Genomic DNA, 22,493 nt, shown 5'->3' with positions numbered 1-22,493 from the left:
TTACAGACATTTCAGACGGTTTGGTAGACGTGGTAGACGACGTGATGTCTTCTGGAGACGCCGACGTTGATGTGACAGGCGCTTCAGAAGATTTAACGTCTTTGGGAGCTGACGTGGACTTCACAGGTGATTTTTCAGAAGACGTGGTGGGCTCTGGAGCGGCAGACGACGTGACAGGAGATTCAGAAGACGTTGGGGACTCAGACGACACAGTGGTGGATTCAGAGGACGTCCCAGGCACTGTAGATGGGGTTTCAGAAGGCTTGGTGGCTTCTGAAGTCTTAGGCGATGTGACAGGTGATTTGGTAAACGTTGTGCTGACTTCTGGAGTCTTTGGCGACACCGTTGTGGATTCAGAAGACGTAGACGACACAGTGCTAGATTCAGAAGACGTGGCGGTACCTTCAGAAGATGTTATTGCTGATTTTGGCGACGTTGAAGATTCCGGAGTCGCTAAAGAAGACGTGACAACTTCCGGAGCTTTGGACGACGTCACAGATGGGGATTCAGAAGACGTGATGTCTTCTGGTTTTTTGGTGTATTCTGGTAAAGACGTCACAAGTGCTTTAGAAGATGTGGTGGATTCTGAAGTCTTGGTTGACTCTCTATGACTTTCAGAAGACGTCACAGGTGCTTCAGAAGACGTGGGTGCTTCACTCGTGGTCTCAGAAGTCTGAGAAGACGTCGACGACACTGTGCTAGTTTCAGAAGACGTGATGGATTCTGGAGCCTTAGTTGACTTCCTATTACTTTCAGATGACGTCACAGGTAATGCAGAAGACGTTGTGGATTCTGATGCCCTTTCAGAAGACGTGGGTGATTTACTCGTGGTCACAGAAGTCTCAGAAGGCGTGACTGGACTTTCAGAAGACGTTGTGGATTCTGAAGCCTTTTCAGAAGACGTCACAGGTGATGTAGAAGACGTTGGTGCTTCACTCGTGGGTTCAGAAGACAAAACAGACGTGGTTACCGTACCTTGTGTCGTGGATTCTGGTTTTTGGGATTCAGAAGGCGTTGACGACGAATTCTCCTCATTAATCTCGATCTTCTCCCGATTTGGCGTCTTCAGAACACATTTATCATCGTCAGACTTCTTGAATCCTTCCAGGCAGACGCAGTTGAAAGATCCAATGGTATTCTCGCATTTTGAATTCTCATCATCACACATTCCAGCGTTGTTGCACTCGTCGACGTCTGAAAATTCATATTTGAAAACTTAAAGATTCAAATTCCCGCCTGATCCCACTCAGTGAGTGACACCTACCATCACACATCATTCCATCGCCAATAAAGCCATCGGGACAGCTACAAAAATGCGAGTCCGGCAGAATATCAATACACTCCGCATGCTTATTACAGTCGTTTTTCTGAGCACACAGACCGGAAATTTGAAGGCTTTGGCATGTTCCATTGATCGGATGATGTCCTGGAAGACATGCTCCACACTGTGGGACCTCTTCTTCGTCCACCGCGCACTGCTTCTTTTCCAGCTCGCAGAGCCGCGACCATTCTTCGGTGCAAGCGGTTTTGGATGCCTCTTTGGGTTCCTCGATTTTGGTACAGTGTGCTCCATCTCCGGTATATCCTGCCATACATTTACAACCACATGATCCCATTCGGTTGATGCACATTGCCATGCTATCACAACCTGCCATCCCGCGATCGCACTCGTCGATGTCTGGAAAAATTGGAACTTGGCTTGTAAAAAGCTTCAAAATGATACCCCCACTCCCCTATAGAACCCTACAGAAACCCTCTAAAAAGTTTTAAAAAGAAAGTTGTCCCCTTCCGGAATCGAACCCGCATGGTGTGGGCAAAAGCGTAGGGTGCTAGCCATTACACCACGGCTGACCGTTGAAGTTAAGGGGAGAGATCTCGTATACAATACGCGGGGTTTTCGACAGCCTTTCGAGAATGGGGGGGGGGGCTCCACATCTTATAGTGGTGCAGCTGACAGCTGTGAGGAACGATAAGGAACGTCTTCAGAAAAAAGACTCAGAATTCCGATAAAAGGCATCAACTAATAAAAAATTTCTGATGTATTTGTTAAGGTTTTGAGCGAAATCAGTAAATTTTGATTGGGTGAAAAGGATGCAGAAGTTTCTAGAATTTCAAAATCACAGTATTCTAATTTTTGGAAATTTAAAAGCCCAAACAATAAAACTAAAATGTATTTATATTCACTTTGAAGCCCAAAAAATTCACACATTTCTGTTTAAAAATTATCCGATTTGGTGCAAAAATGAACGAGTTATGCTTTTTTGAAACTCCGACCTCTGTTAGACGGTCATCTTAACTTTAGCCCAATTTATCTCGTTTCCTGTAAAAGTCATCAAAAAATTGTTGACTAATAAAATAATCAGCATGAAGTGGCAAATATTTTGTTAGTCGATTATTTTTTGATACCTCTTACAGGAACCGAGAAAAAATGAGTCAAAATTGGGCGGGTTCCTATGAACTTGGTCATAGAATGGTCCCCTAACTTTAACCTAATTTATCTCGGTTACTGTAATAGCTAGCGAAAATTTGTTGACTAATAAAATGTTAAGCATAACGTGATAAAGATTTTATTAGTTGACTATTTTTTGATATCTTTCTTAAAAGCCGAGATAGACTGGGTCAAAGTCAAGAGACCCGTCTACCACCTGTCTTATTACTGATTCTACCGTAACTCAACTAGTTTTTCAGCTAGCAGTGATTTTTGGCTTAAATTATAGATCGACAACTCACCAGTACAAACACCACCTTCTCCTTCGTATCCCTCAGCACATTCGCACTTGAAAGATCCTTCAGTGTTCACACAAACCGCAGACGCCGGATCACAATTATTCCTGTTCTCCTCACACTCATCAATATCCACACATGAGTTGCTTTCCTTCTCAAATCGGAATCCAGGCTCACACTCGCAAACCGAAGATAGCGATCCATTGTAGATTCTCACTGATAAGCAAGAGACATGATCTACCCTTCCGCAGAACTTCTCCACGTCTTCACAACTTCTCTCCAGTGGATTCGTACATTTCTTAATACCATCTCCTTCGAATCCAGAGTGACATTCACACTTGAAACTTCCTTCAAGATTCGTGCATTCCGCGTGTGGATGGCATGGATGTTTCTCATCACATTCATTGATATCAGTGCACATGAAACCATCTCCCCGGAAGCCAGGCTTACAGGAGCATGAGAAAGTTCCATTTAGGTTTACACAAGAGGCACTGGGAGAGCATGGAGATTGCTCATCGCATTCATTGATATCCTCACAGGTGGTTCCCGACTTCTTATACCCACTCATACACTCCTTACACTCTACAGATCCATCCGTGGTGTCTACCTCACAAGACATGTTGCTCTCCGCGCAGTGGCTCTTGGTACTTTGCTCCTTATCACATGGTTTTTTGGTACTTGGCACACAGTGATAACCATCTCCAAGGAATCCATTTTCACATTCGCAAGAGTAGGTTCCTGGCTTATTAACGCAATGGGCGTTGGCTCCACAGCACGTCGAGTTGTGCTCCTTGCACTCGTCAATGTCTTCGCAAGAGCCATCGTCGGTTTTTCGGAATCCGGTTGGACAGAAGCAAGCGTATCCTCCAATGAAATTCTGGCAACGGGCAGAGTCGTGGCATTTGTGATCACCGGTGGCGCATTCGTCGACGTCTGTAATATTTGGGGTGTAAGGGCGGATGTAGTTAAAGATGCATTTCTCAAAAGCTAGCAAAGCTATGAAAGAAACGTTAATTAACAAAATATAGCTCTTACAATTTCCAACATTTTGTATGTTAAACGTTTTAAGATAGCTTTGCTGGCTTTTGAGATATGCGCTTTTAAAGTCAGAGTGCGCTAAAATTCGAAAGAGGGAGGCGCATTATCTTTGAAGACGCACATCTCAAAAGCTAGAAAAGCTAATAAAAATAGTTAACTGTAAAAAAGGAGAAAATGTTACAGGCTATATTTTTGCAATTAACATCTTTTTTATATCAATTTTAGTTCTTGAGATATGCGCCTTTAAAGTTAGTGCGCGCCCAAAGTTAGAGGGAGGGAGCCCCCAATTATGCGCGCGCTAACTTTAAATGCGCGTATCTCAAAAACTAAAAACTCTAGCAAAATACTTTAAACTATTGAAATATAGCTCTTAAAATTTCACAAGCTTTGATATAAAAATTATAACTATAGCTTTAATAATTCGTGAGATATAATGTTTTAAAGATGCAATCCTAACTTCCAAGCTGTCCTAACTTCAAAACGTTATATCTAAAAACTAAAAAAGCTATAACATTTTTGTCAACTAACAAAATGTGTAAAATATTATATTCTACATTTTTGCAGTTGACTACTTTTTTCTATCTTTTTTATTTCTCGAGTTATACTCACCAACACACGCCTTCTTCGGTGGCGCACCTTCGAATCCTGGCTCACAACGGCAAACGCCGGTTCTTCTTTCGCAAAGAGCATCCAGTCCACACTCATCGCTGCTCATGCATTTTGTGTTTTCGCTGAAAAATTTTTTTTGGGTATAAACTACAAAAACTACAAACTATAAAATCTTACATTGTCTCGTTAACCGGCTTTTCGGTGGTGGTTGGAAGCGCGAACGTTTCCTTGGTGGGCTCGGGTTTCTCTTCTCGGTTCTGTGGCGGGATTACTGTAGCTGGTTGGGCAGTCGGTGGAGCAGCTGTGGATTCAGATGAGGCTTCTGGAGCTTCAGAAGGCTTGGTGGAGGATTCTGGAGCCTTTGATGGAGCGGCTGTCAAAATAAGTGGCTCCTGAGTCGTCGTTTCCTCTTCTGGAGAAGTCGCTGTAGTGGCTTCTGGAGCCTTGGTTACTTCAGATTTCTTGGTAAAGGATTCCGGAGCAGCTGACGTGGCTTCCGGTGCCTTGGTTGCTTCAGAAGGCTTCTCAGATGCCTTAGTGGCTTCAGATAGCTTAGTGGAAGCTTCTGGAGCAGCTGACGTGGCTTTTGGAGCTTCAGATGGCTTGGTAGACGATCCTGGAGTAGTTGACGTGGCTTCTGGAGCCTTGGTGGCTTCAGAAGGCTTGGCAGATGCTTCAGGAGCAGATGACGTGGCTTCTGGAGCCTTGGTTGCTTCAGATGGCTTGCTAAAGGATTCTGGAGCAGCTGAGGTGGCTTTTGGGGCTTTAGTTGCTTCAGAAGGCTTGGCAGCTTCTGTTGTCGCTTCACCGGATCCTTCTACACCTTCTGGAGTCTTTGTTGATTCTTCAGATCCCTCTGGCGTCGTTGGGACTTCTGGAGCCGGCGCAGACGACGTCGGCGACACACCTTCTGGCGCTGCTGTCGATGATTCTCCAGACCCATCTGGAATTCCTGGCTCTCCGGAGCCAGTCTCTGGCGTCACGTCTTCTGGAGCTGTCGTTGGGGCAGAAGGCGTCGTGGATTCTGGAGCTCCTGGAGACGTTGGAGATGGTGTCGAGGCTTTCCCATCAACTCCAGAAGTCTCTCCATTGTCTCCGCCGTCGATTTCCAGGCGTGGCTTCTTGGTGCTCTTGGAGACGTCACGGGTTGTGGCGGCTGAAATTTTATGATTTTGAATTTTTGAATTGCCGCCGAATTCAAATTTAGGGAACTCACTAATTTCCTCATCTCCAGTTCCGGATCCTTCAATCTGGTGTGGTCTCTTGGTGATCAAATCGCGGCCTGAGATTTCAAGGCCAACCTGGAATTTTTAAAATTTTCTGAATTCTCAATAGGGCGCACTTACATTATCCGTATCTGGTGTCGTTGGTTCTGGCGTTGTAGATTCCCAAACGATTTCCAGCCCGACTTCGTTGGATTTTTCCTTGTCTTCTGGAGCACTTGTGACTTTTCCAGCACTGATTTCCAGTCCGACTCCTGGATTCTTATCCGATCCTTCTGGCTTCACCTCGACGAGCTTCGTTCCGTGCTCCAGAGTGGAATTCTTGCCTCCAGATGATGTGGTAAGGATTCCGGATCCTTCGACGTCTTCTGGATGTTTGCCGTCTCCGATAGGCGTGGATTTAGATCCTTCACCGTCGGTTGTGATCTTTGGATTTTTTGGTTTTCCTGATCCAGAAGACGTGGATTCTGACTCCTCTCCGTCTGTGGTGATTTCGGGTCCTCTAGATCCGGATCCTGGTTTTCCAGCTCCTGATTCCTTGGCTCCCGATCCTTGGGATCCTGGTACTTCTGGCTTTCCAGATTCCTTGGGTCCTGATCCTTCTGGCTTTCCATTTCCATGACTAACCGAAACCTTATTTCCTCGCTCGAAATGTCCCTTGGATCCAGTCTCGATCCATTCCCCGGATCCTTCTGGAAGAGACGACGTGGATTCAGAAGGCGTGGTTCCGGAGCCTTCTACGGATTCTCTAGAAGCGGTGACGGATTCTGGAGAAGCGGTCGTGCCAGCAGATTCAGAAGATTCGTTTCCAGTGGCTCCAGATCCTCCAGTAGCGTTAGATCCAGAAGCTCCAGACTCAGTCGAACCCGAAGATGATGATCCGGACTCTCCAGTAGCGGATGATCCCGAAGATGATGTTGCGTTAGATCCAGAAGCTCCAGATTCAGTAGATCCAGAGGATGAGGTAGTAGACGATCCAGCTGGTCCAGATTCTCCAGAAGCTCCAGATTCCGATTTTCCAGAAGATTCAGTTCCAGTGGCTCCAGAAGGCTCGGACTTTCCAGATTCTTCAGTAGCGGTAGATCCAGATTCTCCACTAGAAGTAGATCCTGAAGATGACGTGGCAGAAGATCCGGAAGATCCAGACTCAGTGGATCCGGAAGATGAAGATCCAGAAGACGATGTGGCAGAAGATCCCGATTTTCCAGTGGCTGTAGATCCAGAGGCTCCAGACCCGGTTGATCCCGAAGACGATGTAGCAGAAGATCCAGACGACACCGATTCATGACCCTCTTTCTCAATGGCAAGCTTTCCGTCCTTCCCAGGTACCGTAATCCCTGGCTTCGTGGCAGTCTCCGTCTCTCCATCCTCTCCAAGCGTCGTAATCCGAACTCTAATGGTTCCCTCGGATCTTGGCGATCCAGTAAACCCAGTTCCATTGATGGTGGTGCTCCAGGATCCATGGGATCCCGACGCTTCCATCAAATCATCATCTTCTCCTCCATCCTCTTCCTCCGTCCAGACTCCAGCAACAGGAGACTTCCCGGATCCTTCAACCCTTGGTTCCAAGGTGGCGGGTAATGTGATTCCAAAATCTTTCGCAGAAATTTCCAGACCAAATTCTCCATCACCATCTGTAGTCTGCGTAACGGCTTCTCCACCAGTAACACTCTTCCGGGTCAAAATAATTTGTCCGGATGAGAAATTCTTGGATTGCTGGACCACCTCCGTGATCAACTGATCAGAGGTAACCGAGTGATTTGACCGTGTAGCAACTACCGTATCCTCCTCGTTGGGTCCGATGACGTGCAGTCCTTTTTCTTTGGTGATTTCTAGACCTGGAAACGGTTAGAAAATCAGAAAATGGGACGTTTGAACCAAGAGAGAGGACTGGAGTAAGTTTGGGTTATTCTCTAAAAAAATTTTCCTGGAAAATCTTAAAATCCCCGAGTATTAAATATCGAACAATTAAAATTAGGCACAACTCAACAATAATAAGCTAAGCAATCGATTTCTACACATTTCCCGCTGTTTTCCGCTCGAAATTCGACCTACAAACGCCTTTGTTCGGTGGAGCGCGCTTGCAGCGGCCACCGAACAAAAGAGCTTGCAGCTCGAATTTCAAGTTAATAGTACGTCATCCTAATTTCACACAAATCACCTACCAATGCAATCGTCGTGTGTGGCATTCGTCGGATTACAGCACACGAATCCTCCGATCAAATTCACACACCACTCATTGGCTTCCACGTTGCAAGTCTCCGTGATACACTCATCGACGTCTTCACATCCAACCAGCGCGTTACCACCGTATCCCTTAACACATTCGCAGAATCCTCCGACGCATTCAGAATTCGGTGGGCAGTAAGATGTGCAGGCGAGTCTACCGGAGGTGGTGAGCTCCACTTCCTTGGGGATGAGCCCACGGGTTACTGTGATGGAGCCTCCAGATGATGTTTGAATGGATCCAGAACCTTCGATAACTTGTTCCCCAGTAGTTGTGAAATCGGCTCCATGACTGGATACAGTCGATGAATCCGAAGAGAATGCTTGGTCCGTGCACTCGACTTCTTGGGATCCATGCTGACAGCACTTGTATCCTCCGAAAAGGTTCACACAGCGATCACCGACTCCTCCACATACAGAATCATTCTCCACACATTCATTGATATCGACACATTTCTTATGGGGGTCCCCACGGAATCCATCAATGCAGGCGCAGGTCGCGTTGGAGCAGATAGCGTTGTCACAGCAGCCGCCGGAGCAGAATGCTCTTTGGTATGGAAAAATAGTGGTAAGATTAATAACTCTCTTTGAATTTTAGGCTTTAATTTCTGAGTAACAAAACTTTAATAGCTAATTTGTTTCTTGAGATATAGGCGGGTGAAGTGAGAGCGCGCCAATAAGAAGGCTCATACACTTTAAAGGCGCATAACTCTCTTCAAACCTAAGTTATCAAAGAACAGTCAACTAGTGATATATGAAGAATTTCATGGGCAATTTTTTCCAATTTACAAAACTTTGATTGCTATAACTGTTCCTGAGATATAAGCGTTCAAAGGGAGAGCGCGCCTTAGAATAGTCTCTGGGACTTTAAAAGTGCATAACTCTCTTTAAACTTAAGTTAGCAAAAAACTGTAAATTAGAAAAATGTGTAAAACTTCAAGGGTTATATTTTTATAATTAGTGACTTTACGATAGCTAAATAGGTTCTCAAGATATAGCGTTTTAAAGTCAAAAGACACTGAAATAGATTGAGAGCCGCGTAATTATGCACGTTTACTTTAAATGCGCATAACTCTTTAGACAACAGCTATAAAATTATGCAAACTATCAAATTGTAGAAAACTTTAAGGGCTACATTTTTGTAGTTAACAAAATTTTGATAACTTTAACCGTTCATGAGATATAGTGTTTTAAAGTCAAGAGGCGCTACCATAGAGGGGGGAAGCGCGCCTACTAGAGCGCACTAACTTTAAAGGCGCATAACTCTTGACAAAGAAGCTGCTAAAATTTTGTACACTAACAAAATGTAGGAAATTTTATGGGCTACATTTTTGTAATTAATAATACTTTGCTATCCCTAACTATTCTTGATATATAAGGCAATTTAGCTACACTCACCTTTAATACAAGCAGCATCATCCTGTCCATCCTTACAACACACATATCCACCATCCAAATTCAAGCATCTTCCACCTTCAGAGCAAGGGGTCTCTTTAGCATCACACTCATTCACATCATGACAAGTGATTCCATCTCCAGTGTATCCAGTTTTACAATCACAGATGTCTAGGAAGATGTTGCAGGAAGCATGACGATCACAGATGGCAGAGTTTTTACGGCACGATGATTTTGCTGAAAATCGAAAGACTCATAGGGTTACTGTAGTTGATGAAACCCACGCTGGCAATTTTTTCCATCACCATCGAAGCCTTCTTCACACTCGCACTCGTATCCACCTACAGTATTGATACATTCCGCTCTAACATCACATTTATGAAGTTTCTCCGAATCACACTCGTTGACGTCTTCACATTTTCCATCGATAAGGGAGTATCCTGGCGAGCATTTTGTGACACATTTGAAGGATCCAATTGTGTTTTCACAAATTTCGTTTGTTTCGCAGTTGTGGGCACCGGTTTCACATTCGTTGATATCGGCGCACTTGTCAAGACCCGATCCTTGGTTACCCTGGAATTCGATTGAGTATAGGTCGGGTTGGGTGAGAGATAGAATAAAATTGTAAACTATAAAAATGTATAAAATTTTATGGGCTACAGTTTTGTAGTTAAAAACATACTTGTAATCCGGGCCTTTGCCGGGCCTTCGCGGGCCCTGCCATATCTTCTTTCAGAATCAATTTTTTCGAACCAACTCAATTAGATATGATAGAACTCCACGAGTACTACAAAACGGTATTATTTAGAATACTGTATCTTGTTTATGAACAGAGTTACGGAGCAAAAAGAACAAAAAAAGCAGGCCCGGCCCGTGCCTGCCGGGCCCTGCGAGAAAAGCCGCTTTATGATCTGTAACTTTGTTCATAGATAAGATACAGTATTCCAAATAATACCGTTTTGTAGTACTCGTAGAATTCTATCATATTTGATTTGGTTGGTTTGAAAATATCGATTCTGAAAGAAATTATGGCAGGGCCCGCGAAGACCCGGCAAAGGTCCGGATTACAAGTATGGTTAAAAATGTTTTGATAGCTAAAGTGGTTCTTGAGATATCCGCGTTTAAAACCAACAGGAAAAAAGGAGTCTGTTTAGGCACGCACTAACTTTAAAGGCGCATATCTCATTTTGAATTACAGCAATCAACAAATATTAAATTGAAAAAAATGTGCAAATTTTTAAGGGCTAAATTTTTCTAGTTTACAGTATTTTCAAAGCACTATTAGTTTCCAAGTTATAGCCTCACCTTCGGACTAAATCCTTGTGTACAATTACAGTAATAGGTTCCGGGTAAATTGATACATTGAGAATGTTCTGGACATCTAGTAGCAATATTATCAGCACATTCATCAATATCCGAGCATTCATGACCGTTTCCTTGATACCCTGGCAGACAACGGCACTCATATGATCCAAGGGTATTCTGACACTGAGCCATCATGTGGCACGGATGCTCCAGGCACTCATTCTTGTCCTGAAGCTCACACGCGGCTCCAGAGAATCCAGAATCACAGTAGCATTGTGGTTTGGACCCGTCGTAGAGGCACGCTCCTTTTCCGCTGCATGTGGACTCACATTTGTGTTCTGAAATTGATTTTGGAAGGTTTGAAGTTTCTAGAATCTCTTAAACTCACCACAATACGGGAAAACCTCATCGTGCATTGCTGGGTTCACAAAACAATCCTGTTTTCCGTCGCATAGAGAACTCATGTTATGGATGTGGAGATCAGTGGGGTCGGAACTAGAAATATTGATTTTTGGAGGTAGGTCAAATTTTTTTGGGCGCCAGCAAGGGGCGCTTCCATTGAGCGAGCTGTTGAGCTCCTCTGAAAATTTAATGGTGCATATCTCACTCCAAGCTTAAGTTATCGAAAAACAGTAAACTAGGAAAATATATAAAATTTCAAGGGCTACATTTTTGTAGTTAACAAAATTTTGATAGCCAAATTGGTTCTTGAGATATAGCGTTTTGAAGTCAAGGGGCGCTGAAATAGAGGATGAGGCGCCAACTTAAGCGAGCCATAATTTTAAAGGTGCATATCTCATGAACTAGCAAAGTTATCTAAAAACCATGAAGTTATAAAATATGTGAAATTTTAAGGACTATGTTTTTGATGTTAACACAACTTTGTTATCCATTTTCATAGCTGACAAAGGAACCTTTTAAGTGAAGGTAGGAGTTAGTAGAAACCACCTACATAGATCGAAAGAGCATGTTTGAAAACCTATAAATCCGTTTTCAAAGTCTGCTTACGAGATTTTTGAAGTGCTGAAATTTCAGTTTCAGTGTCAAAAATCCCATTTTCAGCGAAAAAAACGGCAATTTTCAAACTTGATTTTCTCCACTCCCGGGAGGTTTTAGGATTTGAAACTTTTTGTGTAATGCTCAAAACTATGTGAAATTTCATATTTCGAACATTTTCTAAGAAAAAAGTATTTGGAAAAGTTTTGGAAGTTTTCAAAATTTGCCTAGATGTGAGAAATAGCCGGTTTTTCCAGTGCATCTCTTCTGTTGTGACCAAAATTTGAATTTCCCGCCATCCATTCCAAATGATCCATTCAAATCTCCAAAGTTACATTAACAATTAACACCTTCTTCTCTCGGCGACAAACAAAACAAAACCAAGCGTATCATTTTGTCATAAAGTTCTTGAGATTTGAGAATTTTCCCAACACATTGTTAACCTTGGCGGTGCCCCCTGGCACCCCAAACACCGCACAATTTCATGCACGATTGATTAGAAGGAGGTGTTCAAATGGACAATCGGCGGGGCGGGAAATTCAAAATTTGAATTTACATTCGAAATTTAAAATCAGAAAATTAGAGATGTTTGTGTCCTTGAATTGGAAAAGGAGCTCCAGAACAAACGTTGGCGGGAAATTCAAATTTTGAACACCCCACTTTCTAGGCCATGTGGTTTTCAGCATTTTTGGATTCCTAGGCCACCAAACTCACCTATGCTGACAAATAACTGTTGAGGTGTCAAAATTGACGACGAACGTCGGTCGGAGATCTGGTGTCGATGAGTTGACGAAATTTTTAGCGATTTGGTGACTGCCTGAAAAATTGAAGTTTTAAGATCTTAGATTTTTCGGATTCTTCGGAGTCTTAGACTCACTTGGCAACAAAAATCAAGTTTCTAGCTCAATTTTGAAGAGAGTTATGCATCAATTTGTTCCTGGGACACGGCCGGCTGGATGTGGTGAGCGGGGCGCGCGGGGAGCAGCGGCTGTCGCGAGCGCCGCTTACCACCTCCACTCGGCCTTGCCCTCAGAGCAAATCGGTTTATAGCTCCTTTCAAAATTGAGCTACAAGCTTGGTTTTTTTTGTGTGACTTAATTCTGCTAATTGGAATTCTGAGTCCCCGAATTCTCCGTTTCTAGACCTTTTCCATTTTCGGATCTAGGTCATTTCCCCCTGACACACCATTTTGGCATGTCTCCTCTCCTTTAAAAAATGTGTCATCGTTGTCCTAAATTCTCAACCACCACTACTACTACCCGTTCAATCCGTTTACCTTGTCTCGTTTTTTTTCCGTTTTTTCTCCCCCCTACCCGATTACTGTTTTCTTGAGAGACCGAAGTAGTGTCATCTTCTGAAGGTCATCACTGACCCATTTATGACGGCGGGAAACAACATTTGTTTGATGATTTGAGCGACGAATGAATCTTGTCTTGTCATGTATGTGTGGTTTTTGGGATTGGAAGGTTAAAAGTTATATGACACTGCTGATGAGAGAGGGGCTTTAGTAGGACACTTGTGGGAAAACACAGGAAAGCCAAAATTAGAATTTTGTGGGGCGCTTTTTGGATTCTCCGAATTATAGGATATATTAAAAATGGCAAGACACTATAGAAAAGATTCAGAATTTGAAATCCCATCGGAAAAATCAAACTTGCGAGAAAAAAAATGAATTGCTGAGCAGCTACCCACAGAGCTACGCGAGGCCAGAAAGACTCCTTAACTTTGACCTAGTTTATCTCGGTTCCTGTGAAACATTTCAAAAAGTGCTCAACTGATAAAATGTTACTGATATTATGATAAACATTCTACCAGTTGACATTTTTTTAATATCTTTTACAGGAACTGAGATAACTTGGGTTGAAGTTAAAAAACCCCTAGGTCGAGCTTGTTCAGTGTGTAATCAAAGGACCCCACATTTGACTAAATTAAGCTCAGTCCCAGTTGAAGATACAAAAATGTAGTCAACTGATAAAATGTTACTGCTATCATGATAAACATTTTACGATTTAGTTGATTACTTTTTGATATCTTTCACAGGAACTGAGATAAATTAGGTCAAAGTTAGTGGTCCCTTTATTCGATGGTTGAGCCCAGGAAAAAGAAAATCCCAAGTTTTCTGATTATCAGGATGTTCGAATTCCTAGATTTCTAGTTTCTGAATTTTTGGATTCCTAGATTCCTGGTTTCCTGGATTCCTGGATTCCTGGATTCCCGAACTTATGGATTCCTGGAATCCTAAATTCTTAAGTTCTTGGATTTCCACACCCCCAAAAATTCCCAAATTTCCAACCGCTCACCTCTGCACAGGACAAGTAACACCAGTGGCGTCATGAGCCAAGATGTGGGGCAGGAGCCCCGGCTCCTCGTAGACATTCCTGCAAAAAAATGAATTTAGGATTTTTAAAATTTCAAAAATCAGAAAAAGTACAAACTGATCCGATTGTACTTTTTTGGGCAGACAAAAAAGGAAGGGGGAGGAGATATCTCATCAATTAAGGAGAGAGAAGAGGAAGAAGAGAAATAGAGAGGGAAAGGAAATTGACACGGAAAAGTACAAAAAATTTGTTAGGAGTGTGACAAGGAGATTTTTGGAATATTTAGAAATCTTTAAATTTGAAAACTCTAGAATTTAGAAATTTAGGAATCCAGGAATCCAGAAATTCGAAAATCCAGGAATCCAGGAATCCAGGAATCCGAGCATCTAGGAATCTAAGAACTAGGAATTCAAGAATCTAGGAGACTAGGAATCTTGAAACCTAGGAATCTAAAAATCTAAGAATCATTGAAATCAGATATTACTAAACTCAGGAAAACGGAAAAAATGAAAATGTTTAAAACTTTTGAAACACTCGGATTTTATATACCTGATTTATTTTTGAACCACAAAATCTTAATATTTTAAATTACGGAAAAAAGAAATTTCAGAAATCTAGATAATTTAAAAATTCTAACTTTCCAAAATACTCAAAACTAATTGCCCAAAATTGATTCTCCCAATTTTAGTAAACCAAAATTTTCAACTTTAAACGGGTCCATCTTGGTTTTCATAAGAGATATCAACAATGTGTCGACTGATAAAATGTTTATCATAATGTCAATTACATTTTATCAGTTTATCACTTTTTGATATTTCTCATAGGAATTGAGATAAATTGGGTCAAAGTAAGAGAACCCTATGTTGCAGTTGGGTCCCTCCCATGAGGTATAGGGGTCCTTATATTGAAGGCTTTTTTTGGAAAAACGAGAAATCAAATTTTTCAGAAACCCAAAAACTATGGGGATTCGTTTTAAGAGTTCTACAAATTTTAGAGGTTTCTCAGATTTCCCAAAATGCTAAAGTTCTCAGATTCTCAATATCCTATAAAATCCTACAAAATGTTGCAAAACTTTTCTCTTTTTGAACGGTATGAATTCACTAGACCAACAATTAAAAAAAAATAGAATAAATAAGCTTGCAAAATAGTGTTTTCCGCACCAAAAACAAATCCGATCACGAATCAAAATTCCTTCTATTTCTTCTAATTCTTTGCATTTCCGTTCGTCCGTTTTTCCGTTCAAAACACTTGAGAATTTAAGTAGACAGTCGGACGGAAGGGACTACACACCTGCTTAATGGGGTTACGGTGTCGTTTACGTCTTCTTTCTCTCTATTGTGGTTCTTAGTGTGTGCAAACAAAAGTTTTGGGGAATGAGGAAGAAGGATAAAGAACCAAAACACGAAGATCCTAGAATCTTTAGATTCTGAGATTCTGGGATTCTGAGAATCCTTAGATTCTGAGAATCCTTAGATTCTGAGGTTCTGGGATTCTGAAAATCCTTAGATTCTGAGATTCTGAGATTCTGAGATTCTGAGATTCTTGGATTTTGAGATTCTCTGAATACTAGAATCTTTAGATTCCTAGATTCTGAATTCCAGGATTTTGAAATTCTGATTCAGAGATTCTGAGAATCGAAAAACCTTGGAATCTCAGGATCCTGAAATTCAGAATCTTTTACTGCTCGAATTTTCCATTTTTGAGGTTTTGAACTTCCGGAATTAAATAAGATCCAGAAGTCCCTGAAATCCTAAAAATCCCGGAAATCCCAGAAATCCTAGAAAGCTAAGAATCTAGTCTAAGAATTTAGGAAAAAATACTAGAATTCAGGGACCCAAGAATTCAGGGACCCTAGAAACCAGGGACCGTAGAATCCAGGGAAATTATAATCCAGGGATCCTAGAATCCAGGGACCCTAGAATTCAGGAATCCTAAAATCTAAGGATCCTAAAATCTAGGGATCCTAAAATCTAAGGATCCTAGAACCCAGTGGTTCTAGAATTCAAGATTCTCAGATTCCTTAAAAGAGTATGTAGTAGTAAACAAAGTAACCTACATAACCTTCTCAAGAAAATCGAAAACGAAATTAATAATTGAAATTCTCGGAAGTCTCCGAAGTATGGAAGAATGAGTCGAGAGTGCGAGTCTCGATCCTCAATTAAGAATGAGGGGCGAGTCATAGAAACACCCCAAAAGGAAAGGGCGGGAATTCAAAAAAAAAGCATCTCCAGCTACTCAGACCCCAAAAAAAGAAGATGGGCGGTCTCTGGAAAAAGTGGGTTACTGTTTAGGGGAGAATGTGCGGCTAGGTGTCCCTTCTCTCTCCCGATATCTCATCTCAGGACAGAACATGCGCAATACTTAGCTGGTCAAGGTCAGGCTCCGCCCACTTTTTGAGAAGACACACAGAGAAAGATGGACGTCTTCTTCCTCTCTCCAGAAGACGTGTACTGATCGGGAGCGGAAAAAAAGGGAGAAAAAAGAAGAAATTAGTAGGTCTAGGTTAATTTTCGAAAGTAGGTTAGGTTAGATTAGATACGGATTGGTTTTCGGTGTTTTTTTTTTGAGTGTGATGAATCGGGCAAGAATTTATTGGATATTTGTTTTTTTGGAGATTTATAGGATTTGAAATCTGAAATTTTGGGAAACCTGGAATCTATGGAATCCATGAATCCAGGAATACAGGAATCCATGAATCCAGGAATTCAGGAATCCAGGAATCCAGGAATCCAGGAATCCAGGAATCCAGGAAACCAGGAATCCAGGAATTCAGGAATCCAGGAATACAGGAATCCAGGAATACAGGAGTCCATGAATCCAGGAATCGAGGAAACCAGGAATCCAGGAATCCATGAATCCATGAATCCAGGAATCCAGGAATTCAGGAATCCAGGAATCCAGGAATTCAGGAATCCAGGAATACAGGAATCCAGGAATACAGGAATCCATGAATCCAGGAATCGAGGAAACCAGGAATCCAGGAATCCATGAATCCAGGAATCCAGGAATTCAGGAATCCAGGAATTCAGGAATCCAGGAATTCAGGAATCCAGGAATCCATGAATCCAGGAATCCAGGAATTCAGGAATCCAGGAATCCATGAATCCAGGAATCCAGGAATTCAGGAATCCAGGAATCCATGAATCCAGGAATCCAGGAATTCAGGAATCCAGGAATCCAGGAATTCAGGAATCCAGGAATTCAGGAATCCAGGAATCCATGAATCCAGGAATCCAGGAATTCAGGAATCCAGGAATCCATGAATCCAGGAATCCAGGAATCCATGAATCCAGGAATCCAGGAATCCATGAATCCAGGAATCTAGGAATCCAGGATCCAAATATCCAGGATCTCCCCAATTCAGAAATTCAGGAACCTAGGAACCCAGGAATCTAGGAATCTAGTGATTTAAAAATCTATGAATCCTAAAATCTATGGAACCTTGAATTCTGTAATTTCGAGATTCAGGAATCCAGAAAAATGAGAAACTTTGGTCTGAGAAAATCGGGAAATTTCTGGAAAAATGAAAAAATCCCAAGTTTTAGAACCCAGGAAACCTGAAATCTTAAAATTCTAAGATTAAAGATTTTCAGATTCTAGAAGTCTGAACCCTGAAAGTTCAGGAATTCAAAAAATTTAAGATTTCGAAATATGATAATACTCTCAAAATTCAAATCTGAAATTTCAGTTTTTTTTTAAATTTTAGGATTTTCAGAAATTTTAAGAAGGAAATTTTAACTCCCGAAAAGATGAGAAAACTAAAATTTGAAAATGTTCAAAATTGAAAAATTCTAAAGTCGAAACTCAAGAATTTAGGACAGTAGCTTAGATAAATTGGGTCAAAGCTGAAAGACATTTTTTTACAGTATTTGGAATCTAGATCAAAGCCAAAAAATGAATAAACTAATGAAATTCTTGATTTCTAAAAACCTTGAAGCTAGAACAAATCCAATAACTAAAACCTAATAAAAATTCCCTTCCTCCAAGAAAAGCCGCCATCCATTATCCCTAATGTTTCCGTTCCTCTTAACCCTCATCATCTCTTCCCATCCATATCATCATTGCTCATCTCCGACCATCTCATGTTTCCCTTTCTCCTTATTTAATATGATATATCTATTCGGTATATCGTCGCATTAAATGACAAACTGGAGAAGTAACCTTGAGCCAAAAAGAGTTGCCACGAGATAGGAATCTGAAACGAAAGAGAAAGAGGAAGAGGATGAATAGGATGACAGGTTGACCGGATGAGGAAGGTGACGTTGGGAGAAGAAGAAGAAGTCAGACATCTGCGAACACCTGAGCAATTTGAGCAAATTTTAAAGGAATTTTGAAATTTCAAAAGTGGTAGAAAATCAGAAAATTGGAGGAGAAAACAATTCAATGGAAATTGGTGCTCCTAACTTTGAGTCTATTTCTCTCGGCTCCTGAGAAAAATATCAAAAAGTGGTCAACTGATAAAATGTAACTGATGTTATGATATTCATTTTATCAGTTGACAAACTTTTGATACCTTTCAGAAGAAGCGAGATGAATTGGTTCAAAGGAAAACGCGCTCCAAGGACAATTTTTGTTAGAGGTGGTGCCCAGCTTTATCCCCATTTATCTCGTTTTCTGTGAAAGATATCAAAAAGTGGTCAACTGATAACATGTTACTAATATTATGATAAAAGGTTTGTTCTTTGACAATTTTTTGATATATCTTACAGCAACCGAGATAATTTGGATACGAAATCGCGCCGCGCTAATGTAGACCATCGGTCATCAGGCGCCTTCGCGCCCCCGTAGCTCAGCCGGTAGCGGCGCTGTACCCCTGAGCTGCCTGTCATGAGTTCAACCCCTCATGGGGGTCCTCTATGCAAAATATCAGGAAAACTTTTTTTTTGGTGTCTTGCCTCCTTTAAAGCTGACACACCGCCTCTGCGCCTCTTCTGTCGATTCTAAGCGCGCTCTCACTTTAAAGGCGTATATCTCAAAAACTAACAAAGATGCAAGAAAGTTATCAATTACAAAATTAAAGCTCTATTTTTCTTTAGTATAATCTGAAAAGTTTAGAAAAATCGGGAAACTCTGGAAGACTTTTCTAGGACCTCTAAATCGACCATCTTCCACTAACTGCAGAGCTACGCGGTTTTTTTAGAACCTCAATCCCAAACTTCTAAATTCCATAAATCCTGAATTCGCTTTTTTTTGCCTCCTCAAGCCACACTTTTCTTAATTACCGTAACCCCATCTTACTCCTCCTAAATCCTAATCAATCACACTTGCCCTTTTCATGACCGCGTAGCGCGTTCCCGTAATTACCAAATCCCTTCGGAAAAAAGCGTTTTTCCCGCCACAAAGTCTGTTTAGTAGGTTACGGTCATCCGAACCAAATTAATTACCATTTATGTTTTTTTCGGGAATTTCCGAAACGGTCATCAATTCCCGAATTGCGCAATCTCCTTCGAGAAATGAGGGAATTTCGATTTCATTCGGGAATAGTTTTAAGGATTTAGGATTTCTAAAAATTTCAGGGTCCTGCAATTTGAAGTTTTCTTGAGACGTTTCTTGGCTTCATCACATCAAAACGTAGTTGCCCTAAAGACTTTGAGGGGAGGATACGCCGGTTTCTTATATCCGCCATTTCATCCTTGTTGCTTATGGGGTGCCGTGGCGTAGTGGCTAACACACTACGCTTTTGCCCGCGCGACGCAGGTTCGATTCCGGCAGGCGGAAACTTGTTTTTTATTGTTTTTAGAGGGTACTGTAGGCAACTGGGTTATCATTTTGAAGCTAAGCCAAATTTTAATTAGAAGTCCGGATCCGGGTGTCATCGATATGTTGGAAGTATTAAGAACAAGTTTGTCTGAACTTCAAAGCTTGAAATTCTAAAAGTTTCAAGATCCTGAAAATCTATTTCTCTTCTAGACACCTTAGCTATCCAGAAGAACCTCTCATAAATCATACGATTGCGTCATTAGATCTAGATAGGAATCTTTGCGGTCGCCAGGTTTTTTGATCTCTTAATGTCTTAAGAGATAGGGGAATATTTTTGAGAGAAAACGTAAAAAAAATGGTAAGAAAAACACTTGAAAAGCTGAAAATGAAAATTAGGTGTTTTTTAGATTGTGAGGTATTAAATTAAAAAATGTTCAGAGGTTTTCCAGATGCTTCCGAAACGCCATAAACGTATTGTTAGAAACAGTAAAAGAATTTCCCTAAACTTTGACTATAATTATTTCGGTCCCTGTAAAAGATATCAAAAAGTTAACAACTGATAAAGTGTTTATCATAATATCAGTGACATTTTATTAGTTGATCACTTTTTAATATCTTTCACATGAACCGAGATAAATTGGCTCAAGCACATTATGATAAATATTTTATTAGTTGAGGAATTTTTGATATCTTTTCCAAGAACCAAGATAGTCAAGCTCAAAGTGCAGATACGGCCGAAAAACGGCTGCAACGAGACCGTCCTCTTCCTTTGACCGTACATATCTCCATTCCTGTCAATGATGTCAAAATTTTGCTAATTAATGAAATGTTCATCATAACATTAGCAATCTTCTATCAGTTGGCAACTTTCTGATATCTTTTCCAGAAACCGAGATAAATAGGCTCAAAGTTTTAAAACCCAGGTTTTACGGTTTTTTACAGCAATAATTAAAAAGTGTGGATAATAATTGGATTGCCTCTTTCCGTCGATCTTCCGAGACAGATTGACACGCTTGATCACATTTTTCTCGAACTCTTCTCGCCGTTCGAAAACCTGAGAAAGGACATTCGGAGGAAGAGGAAACGGAGGTTTATGACAAGATTCTTCTTCTTCTTCTCTCCTTTTTTTCTTTGATGTGGCCGTTTGGAGGAACAAGGACAAAAGGATTATGACGTGGCATTCAGGTGTGAAGGTTGGCAGTTTATGATTAGGAGAAGGTGAAGAAGATAGAGGAGATGGAATGGGTTAATTGGATTAGGGGAAGTTTGTGTGGGGGGGGGGGGGGGGGGGATTCCAGAAGATTTCGGAGATTCCAGAAGTTCTGGATTGACTTTCGAATTTCCCGATCTCCCAAAATTTGGAATATTTGAATTTTTGAAGTTCTGAATTTCTGGATTTATGAATTTCTGAATTTCTGAATTTCTGAATTTCTGAATTTCTGAATTTCTGAATTTCTGAATTTCTGAATTTCTGAATTTCTGAATTTCTGAATTTCTGAATTTCTGAATTTCTGAATTTCTGAATTTCTGAATTTCTGAATTTCTGAATTTCTGAATTTCTGAATTTCTGAATTTTCACAATTTTCTGAAATTTCTGAATTACAGATTTACAGAAAATTCCAATTTTTCTGAATTTCTGAATTTCTACCTTCCTGTCTGTGTGTCCGTTTATCCAGGAATTTTGAGTTTTCTGGAATACTTGAATTTCAGAATACCCCCAATTTTTTGAATAATTGACATTTCCGTTTCTTCCTGGAATTTCGCGATTCTCTGAAAAATCAAGTTTTTAGGAATTTCAGAATTTCAGAATCTTCTGTCTTTTCCCGAAACATCTAAATCTTTCTGGAATTGGGGATTTTTCTAGATTCCTGATTTTCTCTTTTTCTGTCTGTGTGTCTGTTTGTCCAAGCGGTTTCCACTGGAATTCCAATTTTCATGGGTATCTCATTAATTTCTCTCCGAAAAACAAAACTGAGATAAATAACGGGGTGAGAGGAATAATAGGTCAACCTATTATTCTTTTTTTCCCAAAACATTGTCTTTTTTTCTATTTTGCGGGGAGAAGATGAGATTTATCAAAAAAAAAAAAACGGCCGTCACGGTTAGTACTTTTTGGAATTTGAGGAAAAGAAAAGAGGCAATAGTAGGTTACTATTGAGGGAACGGGCAATTAATGGGATTCACGAGAAGAAGAGTTAAAGGTAATGGGACATTGAAAAAGAAAAGGAAGAAGTGAGAGTTCCGGTGGAAACATGCTTGGACAAACAGACACACAGACAGAAATTGAGAAATTGAGAAATTGAGAAATTCAAAAATTCAAAAATTCAGAAATTCAGAAATTCAGAAACTCAAAAATTCAGAAATTCAGAAATTCAGAAATTCAGAAATTCAGAAACTCAAAAATTCAGAAATTCAGAAATTCAGAAATTCAGAAATTCAGAAATTCAGAAATTCAGAAATTCAGAAATTCAGAAATTCAGAAATTCAGAAATTCAGAAATTCAGAAATTCAGAAATTCAGAAATTCAGAAATTCAGAAATTCAGAAATTCAGAAATTCAGAAATTCAGAAATTCAGAAATTCAGAAATTCAGAAATTCAGAAATTCAGAAATTCAGAAATTCAGAAATTCAGAAATTCAGAAATTCAGAAATTCAGCAATTCAGAAATTCAGAAATTCAGAAATGCAGGNATTCAGANACTCACAGACAGAAGAAAGAGAAAATCAGGAATCTAGAAAAATCCCCAATTCCAGAAAGATTTAGATGTTTCGGGAAAAGACAGAAGATTCTGAAATTCTGAAATTCCTAAAAACTTGATTTTTCAGAGAATCGCGAAATTCCAGGAAGAAACGGAAATGTCAATTATTCAAAAAATTGGGGGTATTCTGAAATTCAAGTATTCCAGAAAACTCAAAATTCCTGGATAAACGGACACACAGACAGGAAGGTAGAAATTCAG

The 22,493-nt window shown here is 40.6% G+C and overlaps 2 protein-coding genes across 2 annotated transcripts in view; one reads left to right on the top strand and one right to left on the bottom strand.

Annotated features, from left to right (window-relative positions):
• The window catches only part of Cbr-fbn-1, a gene marked incomplete at both ends in the record, with an annotated part of 21,958 nt that extends 8,066 nt beyond the window's left edge, over positions 1–13,892 (bottom strand). Inside the window, 14 exons of the mRNA XM_045244508.1 lie at positions 1–1,194; positions 1,265–1,678; positions 2,731–3,657; positions 4,372–4,493; positions 4,549–5,672; positions 5,718–7,432; positions 7,760–8,401; positions 9,219–9,467; positions 9,500–9,788; positions 10,521–10,858; positions 10,909–11,015; positions 11,059–11,095; positions 12,231–12,333; positions 13,785–13,892. The exon at positions 1–1,194 is cut by the window's left edge and continues 2,199 nt beyond it. Of these exons, the coding sequence (XP_045091448.1) occupies positions 1–1,194; positions 1,265–1,678; positions 2,731–3,657; positions 4,372–4,493; positions 4,549–5,672; positions 5,718–7,432; positions 7,760–8,401; positions 9,219–9,467; positions 9,500–9,788; positions 10,521–10,858; positions 10,909–11,015; positions 11,059–11,095; positions 12,231–12,333; positions 13,785–13,892 (7,369 nt within the window). The remainder of the gene's footprint in view (positions 1,195–1,264; positions 1,679–2,730; positions 3,658–4,371; positions 4,494–4,548; positions 5,673–5,717; positions 7,433–7,759; positions 8,402–9,218; positions 9,468–9,499; positions 9,789–10,520; positions 10,859–10,908; positions 11,016–11,058; positions 11,096–12,230; positions 12,334–13,784) is intronic.
• Positions 13,893–16,492: 2,600 nt separating this feature from the next.
• On the top strand, positions 16,493–16,825 carry CBG00004 (the record flags this gene model as incomplete). Its single annotated transcript, XM_002642586.1, has 1 exon — positions 16,493–16,825. The coding sequence occupies one exon, from the start codon at positions 16,493–16,495 to the stop codon at positions 16,823–16,825; it is 333 nt and encodes a 110-aa protein (XP_002642632.1).
• Positions 16,826–22,493: the final 5,668 nt, after the last annotated feature.

Source organism: Caenorhabditis briggsae (assembly GCF_000004555.2).
Source record: "Caenorhabditis briggsae complete genome, chrIII, whole genome shotgun sequence".
In the NCBI taxonomy this organism is placed as follows: domain Eukaryota; kingdom Metazoa; phylum Nematoda; class Chromadorea; order Rhabditida; family Rhabditidae; genus Caenorhabditis; species Caenorhabditis briggsae.
The sequence above is the reverse complement of the archived record's forward strand: the minus strand, read 5'-3'. Positions and strand labels throughout refer to the sequence as shown.